At 53.7% G+C, this 12932-nt stretch overlaps 1 protein-coding gene across 3 annotated transcripts in view; it reads left to right on the plus strand.

Moving 5' to 3' along the window:
- The window catches only part of SPEN (spen family transcriptional repressor), a 66464-nt gene extending 53835 nt beyond the window's left edge, over positions 1 to 12629 (plus strand). For 2 of the 3 annotated variants that reach the window (XM_086625466.1, XM_086625468.1), the window contains 5 exons: positions 610 to 8551; positions 9149 to 9562; positions 10823 to 11017; positions 11502 to 11660; positions 12384 to 12629. In XM_086625466.1, coding sequence (XP_086481592.1) covers positions 610 to 8551; positions 9149 to 9562; positions 10823 to 11017; positions 11502 to 11660; positions 12384 to 12515 — 8842 coding nt within the window. In that variant the 3' untranslated portion in view covers positions 12516 to 12629. The remainder of the gene's footprint in view (positions 1 to 609; positions 8552 to 9148; positions 9563 to 10822; positions 11018 to 11501; positions 11661 to 12383) is intronic. The other variant, XM_086625467.1, reaches the window with a different exon arrangement.
- The last annotated feature ends 303 nt before the right edge of the window (positions 12630 to 12932 follow it).

Raw genomic sequence — 12932 nt, forward strand, 5'->3', positions numbered from 1 at the left:
CTGAATGCTTCCCGTGGATTCACCTGCTCTAGTAAACAAGCTGGTTGGTTTTTTTTGGTTGACTCGGTCTGTAAGTAGGCAACGACAGCATGTCGCGTGCAGCGAAAGAGCTAATGCTGGAATCAAATGATCGCTGACAGGGTTTGGGATTTTTAAAGAAATCTTATTATCGCTTTACGGCTTAGTGACGGAGAGGTTCCAGCCTTGAATTTTGACTTGACTCATGTTTTCAAAGGTAGGTTTCAGATTCGTGAGATGCGGTGATCTTCACCGTGACAGACCGTGCGTGGGTGCGCAGGGGCTGCGTACGTTTTACTTTAATTTAATGCGATATTTGAATTTGGCAGAAAGGAGACAGTGAGGCTGATGCAAAGATCCCGGGCAGAGCTGTTGCAAAATGACCGGTTCCCTGCACTGATAAGCTGACAAAGCATTTAATCCGCCGCGCACCGATTCCTTGTTGTTAAATCCCTGTAGGCAGCTGCGTACGGTCACCTCGTTGCGCGCGTAAAGAAATGGTCATTAAATGGTTCCCCTGCGTAGCAAAGAACGTGCTAACGCGGTACGTTGGTTGAGAAGGAAAACTCATCCGTTTATTCTTATATTTAGCAGGGATGAAAGAAGAGGATCGTACGAATATGCCCCGGACCGTACTTACTACGAGACTGTTCGGACTCCAGGGACATATCCCGAAGATCCTCGGCGAGAATACCCAGCTCGAGGCAGGGAATTTTACGCGGAGTGGGATCCTTACCAAGGAGACTACTATGACCCACGATACTACGACGACCCGCGCGAGTACAGGGATTACAGAGGCGATCCGTACGAGCAAGACATCAGGGAGTACAGTTACAGGCAACGGGAGCGGGAGAGGGAGCGGGAACGGTTCGAATCTGATCGGGACAGAGACCACGAACGGAGACCGATTGAACGGAGCCAGAGTCCGACGCATTCCAGGCGTCCGCAGAGCCCTGGGGCGTCTCCCTCGCAGTCGGAAAGGCTGCAGAGCGATTCGGAGAGGAGGATTTACAGCAGGTCATCGGATCGCAGCGGCAGCTGCAGTTCTCTGTCTCCTCCGCGATACGACAAACTGGACAAAGCCCGCGTGGAACGTTACGGAAAAAACGAAAAAACAGAGAAGGAGCGGGCTTTCGACCAGGAGAGAGTCGACAAGGAGAAACGCTTGGTGAGAAAGGAGAAGCCGGAAAAACTAGAAAAGGAGAAAACCGATAAGCAAAAACGAAAAGCGAAAATCCATTCGCCCAGCTCTCAGTCTTCGGAAACGGATCAAGAGAATGAGAGAGAGCCCAGCCCTGAAAAATTGAAGGGTAACAGTAAACAAAGCAAAGAGAGAGGTGACAAAGAAGGGACAGCTAAAAACCGCCTGGAATTAATGCCCTGCGTCGTCTTGACCCGAGTGAAAGAAAAGGAAGGGAAAGTTATTGATCAGCCCGCTCTGGAGAAGCTGAGGGCAAAGCTCGATAATGACACTATGAAGTCCCCGCTGCTTGAACAAAAAACACAGGCATCTCAAGCTGAGCAAACCAAGTCCGACCAGTCTAAACTGGAACCTGTCAGAACCAAGGTACAAAAAGAGAAAGCCCTTGCCAGCCACGTAGAAGTGGTGGATAAGGAAGGAAAACTGAAACCCAAAAAGCACTTGAAGACAGAGCAAACTTCCGAGGGGGCCAACACGGTAGATTTAGACAAGTTGGAGGCTCGTAAAAGACGTTTTGCCGATGCAAATCTGAAGCCTGAGAGGCAAAAACTAGAAGCCAAAAGAAGCAGCCAGGATGAGGAAGATGCGCGCGTGGTTTTGAAAAAGCAGCTGGATGCGACGGCTTCGTCTCGAGAAACGACGACCTCGAGGGAAGGAGAATTGGAAAGAAAACCCCTGAGGAAGGAGATGCTTAAGAGGGAATCTAAAAAACTCAAACTGGAAAGACTCATTCCTGTTACTAGTCCCAAAGAAATTCAGGAGACCCTTAATGTTGGTGGGATTGGCATGCGTCCCAGCCTAGATCTGCAGGCGAGGCTCATGGAGGCAGCTGATGAGCCAGTGGAAGTTCAGGAGGTCTCTTCTAAAAAACCCAACCCAGTAAAAACCCAGCATAAACAGGTACCGCTACTGGATGAACAAGGAACAGAGAGAGAGGATGCAAGGAAGAATTACTCCGGTCTTCCTGAAGACACACCTGACCATAAACTCGGCCAAGAGAAACCTCAGTCAGCTGATACGGAGGAGAAAATTGGCATTGACATTGACCACACGCAAAGCTACAGGAAACAAATGGAGCAAAGTCGCAGGTTGAAACAGCAGCTGGAAATGGAGATTGCGAAGTCGGAGAAGTTCGGCAGTCCAAAGAAAGATGTGGATGAATACGAAAGGCGGAGCTTGGTCCACGAGGTGGGAAAACCTCCGCAAGACGTCACCGACGACTCTCCACCGAGTAAAAGGAAAAAGACTGACCAGTTCGACTTCGAAATTAGCACTAAAAGAGAAAGAAACTACAGAAGTTCTCGTCAGGTGAGTGAGGACTCCGAAAGGACGTCCTGTTCCCCAAGTATCAGACACTTCCCTTTCCATGAAGATGACGACACGCTCGATTCTCCGAGGCTGATGCCATTAAAGGAAACCAAAGAGTCGCCTAAAATAGAAGAAAAGGGTCTTTCGTACTCCAACATGACTGTGAGGGAGGACTCGCTGAAGTTTAATCCTTACGACTCCAGCAGAAGGGAGCAGATGGCGGAAATGGCTAAAATAAAACTATCTGTGCTGAGTTCGGAAGATGACTCCAGTAGGTGGGAAACCCAAGTGAAGCAGGAGCCTGGGAGAGTCGATATCAGCTTTCCAAGCAGCATCGTCAAGAGAGACAGCATACGCAAGCGATCCGTCCGAGACCTGGAACCTGGGGAGGTGCCGTCAGATTCGGACGATGACAGTGAAAACAAGCCCCATTCCCCGAAAGCCTCGTCCTTGTTAGAGACTTCCAGGTTGTCTTTTTTATTAAGGGACAGAGAAGAGAAGTTACGTGAAAGAGAGGAAAGACTGTCGAGTTCCTTGGAAAGAAACAAATTTTACTCTTTTGCCTTGGACAAGACAATCACACCAGACACAAAGGCCTTGCTTGAAAGAGCGAAATCTCTCTCTTCGTCCAGAGAAGAAAACTGGTCCTTTCTAGATTGGGATTCAAGATTTGCCAGTTTTAGAAACAATAAAGACAAAGAGAAGGTTGACTCGGCTCCGAGACCTATTCCATCTTGGTATATGAAAAAGAAAAAAATCAGGACCGATTCAGAAGGTGGAAAACTGGACGATAAGAAAGAAGATCACAAAGAGGAGGAACAAGAGAGGCAGGAACTGTTCGCTTCTCGGTTTTTGCATAGTTCCATCTTTGAACAGGACTCCAAGCGCCTGCAGCATTTGGAGAGGAAAGACGACGACCTTGACTTCATTTCTGGTAGATTGTACGGGAGACAGTCTTCCTCCGACGGGACTAACAGCGTGGCCGAGTTGGTGCAGGAGCCGGTGGTTCTCTTTCACAGCAGATTCATCGAACTGACGCGAATGCAGCAGAAGGAAAAGGAGAAAGATCAGAAACCAAAAGAAGTGGAAAAACAGGAAGATAAAGAAAACCGGCCGAAAACGCCAGAAACGGTTCCTGATAGTAAAGAACCGGAACATAAAACTTCCTCGGTAGTCGCTCCGTCTTCGGTCGCTGTCCTGCCACAGGAAGCAGTGGTTGCTTCCGAGAAGGTCGCGAATGAGAAGGTAGTGGTGGAAGCAGCTTCTGTAAAAGAAGAAAAACCATCTGAACCTGCTTCTGCAGCGGAAGAACGAAAACCTTTTCCTGAACTTGCTGCTCCTGTCAAAATCGAACCACCCGAGCAAACTGAATCCCCGCCGGTCGTAGAAGCTAGTAAAGAAGTTGTTGCTACAACCCTGGCACCGGAGGAAGACGTTGTAGCAACTGAGCATCCTTCATACTTGGATACCAAGCCTCCTACTCCGGGAGCTTCGTTTTCCCAAGGAGACATCAGTGGAGACCCAGAACCTGAAGCCTCCCAGTTGATTCCACCTCTGCCCAAGCTAGTTCAGAAGTCCGATGAGGCTGCAGAACCTAAAGAAGAAAATCCTTCACCTTCTGCCAACTCTGATGTTAGTGCGAGTCAAAAGGCAGAGGTGGCTGCCGAGGTCCTGCCGCCGGTTTCCGACAACGATATGGAAGTCGAACCTCCGGTTGTCGTCAAAGACAAAAAGTCCTACAAGAGTAAACGCTCCAAGACTCCCGTGCAATCGGCTGCAGCAAACGTCACGGAAAAGCCCGTCACGAGGAAGAGCGAAAGAATTGACCGTGAAAAACTCAAAAGATCGAGCTCTCCTCGTGGGGAGACGCAGAAGCTTTCCGAATTGAAAGTGGAAGCGGAGAAGGTTTCAAGGAATGCTGCTAAATCCCCTAGTTCTGCTGCAGAGCCGGAAAACGTGGAGCCGAGCTTGCCGATAGGCCGGACCAGGCGCAGAAACGTGAGGTCAGTCTACGCTACCACGGGGGACAACGAAGGCCCGTCTCCGGTGAAGGACTCCGTGGAGGTCACTAGATCCACCAGGAAAAGAGGGGAAAAAGACCCGCAGGAAACAGTGGTAACCGTTCCTACGACCCCGAGGAGGGGAAGACCTCCGAAAACCCGCCGTAAGCCGGAGGAGGAGATCTCTCCGATAAAGACAGAACCGGTACAGCAAGAGGTGGTGGAGGAGGCTGAAACTAAAGATGCTGTGGAAGCTCCTAAGCCTGCAGAAGGTTGGAGATCTCCTAGATCCCAGAAGCTAACGCACAGTCACTCATCAGCTGCTCCCAGCCAGCAAGGAAAGAAAGGGAAGAACGAATCGAAAGCCGATACCCCGGTTGAATCTGAAGATGCTGCTGAAAGAAGCGGTCAAGAATCGAGCGCCGGCGACAACAGCAATAAAGCGAAAGCGACTGAGAAAGAGCCGGCGGCGAGCGAGCAGAAACGTGACAGGAAAGAACTGGATGTGGAGAAAAACCAGCTAGAAATCCCCACGGTTGAGATCATGGAGAAGAAGCCGGCACCAGAAAAGGTTACGAAATCCAAAAGGGGAAGGTATAAAAACACCAAAACGGTTGTGGATAAAGCATCCGTGTGTCTCAAAAATGTAGAAATACGCCTCAACGTGGACGAAGTCAAGGGCGCCTTGCGGCCGACCGAGGAGGAGGCGGAGCCGGCAGCCATGTCGCCAGCCAAAATGAAGAGCCCCCCAAAAGAGGACATCTTGCCACCCCATTTTGCTAAGAACGAGGTAGAAGATTCATTCCCAGAAACGGAAAAAGAGGTGACACGGGAACCAAAGCAGTCACCCGAAGCTGCCCAGTTAGCAAAACAGATTGAACTGGAGCAGGCGGTGGAGAACATCGCAAAACTCACCGAAACTCCTCCGTCCATCGCTGCCTACAAGGAGCCGACGGCAGACGTGCCCGAAGTTCGTCAGGAGGAGGAAGGAGATAAACCTGCGCATCAGGCTAGCGAAACGGAGCTGGCAGCGGCCATCGGCTCCATCATCAATGACATTTCGGGGGAGACGGAAAGTTTTCCTGCTCCCCCAACGTATCCCGCAGAATCGGAAGCCGAAATCCCCGCGGAGCCTTTGGTGTTACCGTCACCTCGGGAGGAGATGGAGCCCGAGACCGATCAGGCGGTGAATAATATCCTAGAAAGTGAGGCTGCCGTCGAGCCTGCGGTGCAGCCGCTCCCTGGCTCTGCCCCCTCGGTGGTGGAGACGGAGAGCAAGGAGACCGAAGTCAGCTTCAGCGAGTCTTCCAACTCCGCGCAGGAGGCCGAGACCTTGCAGGAGACGGAAGTTGCTCGGAAGGAAAAAGGCCGTCAGAAAACCACGCGGCAGAGACGCAAAAGGAGCACGGGCAGAAAGGGCGACGCTGCCGAAGTCAACGCCTTCGAGCCGGAGAGGGTGCAGAGCAAGTCACCTCCCGCCAACGAAGTAAAGACGAAACCCGAGGAAGCCTCCAAGGAGGAGAAGCAAACTAAAACCGTGGCTCAGGCATCCGTGGAGCCAAGTGCTTCCGACGCCGGCAAGGCTGCAGCCGCTGACGTCGTGGCCGTGCACGAAGCCGTCGCTGAGAGCGGTGCCTCTCCGAAAACACCCGCTCTGGCTCCGCTGGAGCTGGCTGCTCCACCGGTTCCGCTGGACGAGGGGAATCAGAGCGGGTTCAAGATACGGTCGCCTGTAGAGAATGCGCCCGTCACGCCACCGAGCGCCCCGAACGCAGCACTTCCCGTCGTCCCTTTGGCAGCGGCGGCGGCCAAGCTGCCCGCCCCGGTGCCCGCCGCGATCGTCCCCCTTCACTCCGGTGCTGCCAAGGTGCCGGAGTGGATGGTAAGACACGAGGAACCCCGTGCCCATTCCACGCCCCCGCCCGCTCTCCCGCCAGACACGAAGGCCTCGGATATCGATACGAACTCCAGCACTTTGAGGAAGATACTCATGGAGCCCAAGTACGTCTCAGCGACGAGCATAACCTCAACGCACGTGACGACGACGCACGCCGAGCCGGTGAGTGCCCCTCGTTTGGAGGAGGCACCCCTCCACCCCGCCGTAGAGGCTATAAAACCGGTTTCGGAGGAGAAGCCGGCAGTTCCCGTCACCAACTCCTTGGACCCGCCGGTGGCCGAAGCACCGGTGTTCGGTGAGAAGGAAAAGATAAGCACCGTGATTGCTCCCAAAGCTACTTCTGTGATAAGCAGGATGCCCCACAGCGTGGATCTGGAGGAGGCTCCGAGGATCACCTTGGTGAAGCAAGCTCCCCAAACCCAGACGTGTCTCGTCAACGCCCCCTCGCCGAAATTCAAGCAGAGGTCAAGCACGAACGATAACAGTAGGTTTCATCCGGGATCCATGTCTATTATCGAGGAGAGGCCTGTAGAGACTGGCTCCAGTCCGGGGCTGCGGGTGAACACCTCGGAAGGCGTAGTGCTGCTGAGTTACTCGGGGCAGAAGACGGAAGGCCCTCAGCGAATCAGTGCCAAGATCAGCCAGATTCCCCCAGCCAGCGCCGTCGACATCGAGTTTCAGCAGTCCGTATCCAAATCCCAGATTAAACAGGAACCCATCACGCCATCTCAGCCGACGCCGAAAGGCTCCCAGACCTCGGCGGGCTACGGGACTGTTTCCACCCATTCTTCTTTGGTACTAGGAACGCAGCCTTACAACACGTCGCCCGTCATCTCCTCCGTTAAACAGGAGCGCGCTGCGCTGGAGAAGTCCGACTCGTCCCACCTTTCTGGCCAGACTCCAGCGTCTCAGCCCAGTAAAGTCCTCACGCAGACCGTAAACACTCCACCCGTACTGGTCCACAACCAGATGGTTGTGAACAAAAAACTGTCCGATCCAGCTGCTCTCAAAGTGGAGACCAAGACTCTCCAACCCTCCAACTTGAGTCCTGGAGTCAGTCCTCACCACCCTTCCCTCTCTGGGAAGATGCATTCGGAAGCGAACCACGTCAGCTCGGGCCCCAGCACCCCAACTGACCGGGCTATTTCCCACTTGGGGGTCACCAAGCAGGAGCCGCACTCGCCGCGTACCAGCGGGCACTCGCCGTCGCCGTTTCCGCGGGCTTGTCATCCCGGCAGTACCTCGTCTCCGGCTTTATCGAGCAGTACCCCGGTCATGCTGGCGCCGGGAATTCCTGTTCCTCAATACATGTCCAGCATGCATCCCGAGCAATCTGTTATCATGCCCCCTCACAGCGTAACGCAGACTGTGTCCCTGGGCCATCTGTCCCAAGGCGAGGTGAGGATGAACACCCCTCCTCTCTCCGGCATCCCTTACGGCATCCGCCCGGAAGCGCTCCACTCCCCCCGAGCTGCTCTCCAACCCCAGATAGAGATCAAACCTCAGCGATCCAGCACACCCCAGCCAGCTCCGATACGGGACATAGTCATGCCTCCTCTGTCGTCTCAGCACGCTCCGGAGGAGGAGATGCACTACCACCACACCACGGTGTGCCGGGGGCCAGCCCCCGTCCAGTCCGACGTGCTGGTGATGCAACCGGATTACCGCATGCACGCCACGAGCATCAGGCTCGACCAGTACAACGTCACCCGCGACGTCAGGATGATCATGCACCCACACATGGCCGCCGTGGGCGAGCACCACTCGGAAACGAGACAATCCCGAACGCCCGAAGGGGCTGTGAAAACTCCTCCCGTCAGTAAGACCCCGCAGCCCGGAAAAGAGACGCCGAAATCCTCCGAAGGCAAGATGGCACACTCTCCTCACAGCGAAGCCCGGCTGCTCAGCGTCCCCTCCAGCAGCCAGCTGCCCGGACTGCCTTTGACGCAGCCGGTGGTGGTGCCGCACGGGGTGCAGATCATGCACCCCACCGGCAGCTCCTTCCACGATTATCGGTCCGTCTATGGAGACATGAGGAATTACCATACGGCGGCACAGCTCGGGCATCCGCAGTTCCCGGGTGCCTCGCCGATCGGGCTGCCTTCCCGGAGCATGACCCCATCTCAGGTGAGAGATAAAACCTTTTCTTCTCCTTCTATCAGAAATCTGGATCGCTTTGAGCTAATTACGGCCCTGGCGTGGCTCTGCGTGGCCGCAGGAGCTGAGTTTGGCTCTCCGTGGTTATTCTCCAGACCCTACAGAAGTTCTTGGCACAAGAGGAACAATTTTTCTTTGGGAAGTGGGGTTTGAATATTGCTTGGCATTAGAGGAAGCTAAAAAACACCTTTTTCTTAACTACTTTAGGACTCAAACCTACCTACAGGTTTCTAGATGTAGAGGTGGCGGAGGAGAAGGTTTCTAGGTGTAGAGGTGGCCCATGGGTTGGACATCCTTGGACGGATGGCATGGCCAAGGATGGGCTTGGGGTTCAGGGGATGCGTTTTCAGCTTTCGGCGGGTGCGAGAGGCTGGTGGAGCAACTTTGGAAGGGGAGGCTGGTCCAGGCACCACCGCAGCAGGACTGGCTTGATGGTGTGGAGACTCACCAATACGTCCACCAGCGATCCGGTTGTGTCCTGGCAGCCTTATCGTTGAACTAATGACTCCTAATACGCCCGTGGCCTAAAATCTTTCCTTTTTTTTTCCCCCACCACCTGCTTCTTAGGGTCTACCGGAGGGCGAACACTCGCACCCCAGCCAGCCAGTACGCAGCAAGACTCCTCAGATCCCCCAGGATCCCAAGGGCCCGCCGACAGCAGGACCCGAACAGAGTCACCACCCCACTGTAAATAGGCATGCGGCGCAGCTGGACCCTCACGTCCACCTTCAGAGGGCACAAGCGGACACGAGCCAGACCTCCTACCCTTCGCCCGTTGCCATTTCCATGAAACAGGAGCTTCCGTCGCCGCACCAACCTCAGGCGGTTCCCAAGCAATCCATGTTTATCCCGACGACGTCGGGTCCCGGAGCACCTCCGGGATTGCCCCTCAATCGCCCTGAACCCCAGTCTGCTCTCAAACAAGAGCCATCTCCTCACCCCGTTTCGCAGAGACCTGTGGATATGGTTCAGCTTCTGACGGTGAGTATCGCTCCGTCGTCTTCTCCTGGCCGAGCGGCCTCGTGCTCCTCGTCCGGGAAGAAATAATCAGGTTCTGTGTAACTTGTCTCACCCGTGGAGCCAAAATCCGACCGACCTAAACGCTTCAGGTGCGGAGGAGGCGATCGATGGTCTGTTTGCTTTCTGGGCTCTTTCTGTCCCTGGTGGATTTTAACCCCGTTCACGTTTACGCGGCGTTTCCCGGAGCCTCGAGAGGAGGTGCTGCTCGTGCAGAGCAGCCCCCGTTTCTCTCGTTACTGTCTCAAACAGCCTGCAGGCTCAGGCAGGCGGTGCTGCGTCGTTTTGCAGTCAGGAAAACCATAAAAGGTTTCTTCGTGGGCATGAAAGAGTCATGGTGTATTTAATTTAAAGAAAAAAACCCACATTCCCAAAGCGTGGAGGCTGGAGAAGAGGAGGGAGATGGTGAGGAGCAAGCCCCAGTGAGGAACCGAGAGTTGCATTCAGCGCCGAATTATTTCCCGCGTAACCCTGAGCGACTCTCCTGCCTCCGCTGCTTCTCCCTTCTCCCATTTGTAAAAGAGAAAGTGGCGTCGGATAACAGCCCCGCTCCACCTTGCGTGGCGTGGGAGGCTGGAGCACTGGGGAGTGCTCTGGTGTTCGCGGTGAAGGGAACCACCCAGGCGTCTTGGCCAGCTGGAAGAAAAAGAACTGGATTACTGATTCAGGAGCTCACCCAAGCCCAGACGGATGCGTGATCGTAGAATCCTAGAATGATTTGGGTTGGAAGGGACCTCCAAGACCGTCCAGTTCCAACCCCCCTGCCATGGCCAGGGACACCCTCCACTACACCAGGTTGGCCAAAGCCTCATCCAGCCTGGCCTTGAACACTTCCAGGGATGAGGCAGCCACAGCTTCTCTGGGCAACCTGCTCCAGTGCTTCATGACCCTCAGAGAGAAGAATTTCTTCCTTAGATCCCATCAGAATCTCCCCTCTTTCAGTTTAAAGCCATTGCCCCGTGTCCTGTCACTCCACGCCCATGTCCAAAGCCCCTCTCCTGCTTTCTTGTAGCCCCTTTAGGCACTGGGAGGTGCTGGAAGGTCTCCCCGGAGCCTTCTCTTCTCCAGGCTGAACAGCCCCAACTCTCCCAGTCTGTCTCCATAGCGGCGGTGTCTTAATTAATTGCCTGTGAAAGTATCAGAGGCAAACGAGCAGCTCGGAAAGGTTTTGGGATCCCCTTCTCCTTCGTTTCCGTTCAATATTCCTTCTCTCTCTCTTTCCAGAAATACCCGATTGTCTGGCAGGGCCTTTTGGCTCTGAAGAACGACACGGCCGCTGTTCAGCTCCACTTCGTCTCCGGGAATAACGTCTTGGCTCACCGATCGCTGCCGGCGCCGGAGGGCGGCCCGCCGCTGCGGATCGCGCAGCGCATGCGGCTGGAGGCGTCGCAGCTGGAGGGCGTCGCGCGCAGGATGATGGTGAGGGGGCGCGGCGGGGCGAGGGCGCGTTTTTTGGGGAGGGGGCTGAAAACTGGGGCTGTGCTTCACCAGCCACGTGAAAACACACCCGCCGATCCGCGCGGAAACCTCGGCTCTCGCTGCTTGGGCCAACGTTTTTTTGGGATTCTGGTAAAAGCTGTGAGATTCCCTCATCCCGGAAGAGCGTGAAACGCGGATCGCGATAGGTATTGCTCTGAAAAGGGAACGGCGGAGTTGGGAAACCTTTTGAAGTCGCCCATCCCTCGGCCCCAGAACCAATTCCCGCCGGCTCTGACGTGCCCAAGACGGAAAGTGGAATTCAGGCGGCCGCAGAAACGGGTGGTTTCCAGTCCTTTTCACCATTTAGGTCTCACACACCGAAAAGAGTTCAAAGAGGGGGTTTTCCACTGCAGAGAACGAACGTACGTCGGGAAGGAGCCTGTTCGGAGCGATCGTTTGACTTAATTAGCGTGGTTTTTTCCAGGTGGAGAGCGATTACTGCCTGTTGCTGGCCTTGCCGTGTGGCCGAGACCAGGAAGACGTGGTGAACCAGACCGAGTCGCTGAAGGCCGCCTTCATCAGCTACCTGCAGGCCAAGCAAGCCGCAGGAATCATCAACGTTCCCAACCCCGGCTCTAACCAGGTACCGGCGGGGAAAAGCCCCGAAACGCCATGGATAAAGCAAATGGAGAGAGAAGGGCACCCCCAGCCTTCCACCTTCTGCTCCTGATGGTGGTTGAGCTGCTTGATTTTAGTGTTAAAACACGTTTACCCCAGGGGCTTCTTACGTCACTGAGCAAAACGCACCCAGAAAATTAATAAAATTGTTGAAAATGAACTGCAAAGCAAAAAAACCCAAAACTCCCAGTTTATTCACAGCCCCAAAGCAAACCAAACCCATTTCCCAGCTCTTTTTCTGCGTTGGGGGTAGAGCCCTCGTGCCTTCCTCGTGCCCCATCCCTGTTTTTCCAGGATGCTGGGTGTTTTCTCGGTCTTTGCTGTCTGAAGACAAAAGGTTGGGTGATGTGGAGCAGTGTTTATTCCAGACCGAATTGAATTTAATCCGTTCCCTGGGTAGAAAGTGCCTGGAATGAGCGGTCGGCGCTCGGAGCAACCGCTGAAATGAGAATTAATGGGAATTTTTTTGTCTTTCGCAATAAAACCAACCACCAGGTGTGGAAAAACTCCCCAGTTGGGAACCACGCCTGAGCCTGCTGAAGAACTTGATTTTTTTTTTTTATACGAGTGCGCTTGTATAAGCCTTGAAGCGCCCGAAAAATCATCCAAATTTGCCATTTAAAAACATCTTTAGGCCAATTCTTGCCGCGGTTTCACTCTCATCCATGTTTTCTTTCCTCCCTCGCAGCCTGCCTACGTTCTGCAGATCTTCCCACCCTGCGAATTTTCGGAAAGCCACCTTTCCCGCTTAGCCCCGGACCTCCTCGCCAGCATCTCCAACATCTCTCCTCACCTGATGATTGTCATCGCGTCGGTATGAGCTGTTTACCGGTTACTGACTTTTTATTTTATTTTTTTTTTTTATTATTTTTATTTGATTTGTTTTTCCCAAGGCCCTGCAGCAAAAAAAAAGAAAACCACAAAAAAAAAACAACCCACAAAATTTAAAAAAAAAAAATAAAAGAGGAAAAAGTCACGAAAGAAGAAAATGCTGCCAGCCTACCAGCCTCCTGCCCTCGCCGGCCTCGATCAAACTGTTGCTGGGGAGCGGCCGCGCTCCCGCGGATGTTTACATGTCGCTTTGGCTTACGGACAACCGGACAGGCGGACGGGTCCTGGGTGTCTGTGCCTCCTTTTGGGGAAAAAGAGAAAGGACGGCTTATTTTTTTTAACAAAAAAAAAAAAAAAAACACACGGAGGGAAAAAAAAAAAAAAAAAGGAAAAAATAATAATAATA

This window comes from Tauraco erythrolophus, chromosome 23, assembly GCF_009769465.1.
Source record: "Tauraco erythrolophus isolate bTauEry1 chromosome 23, bTauEry1.pri, whole genome shotgun sequence".
Lineage (NCBI taxonomy): Eukaryota > Metazoa > Chordata > Aves > Musophagiformes > Musophagidae > Tauraco > Tauraco erythrolophus.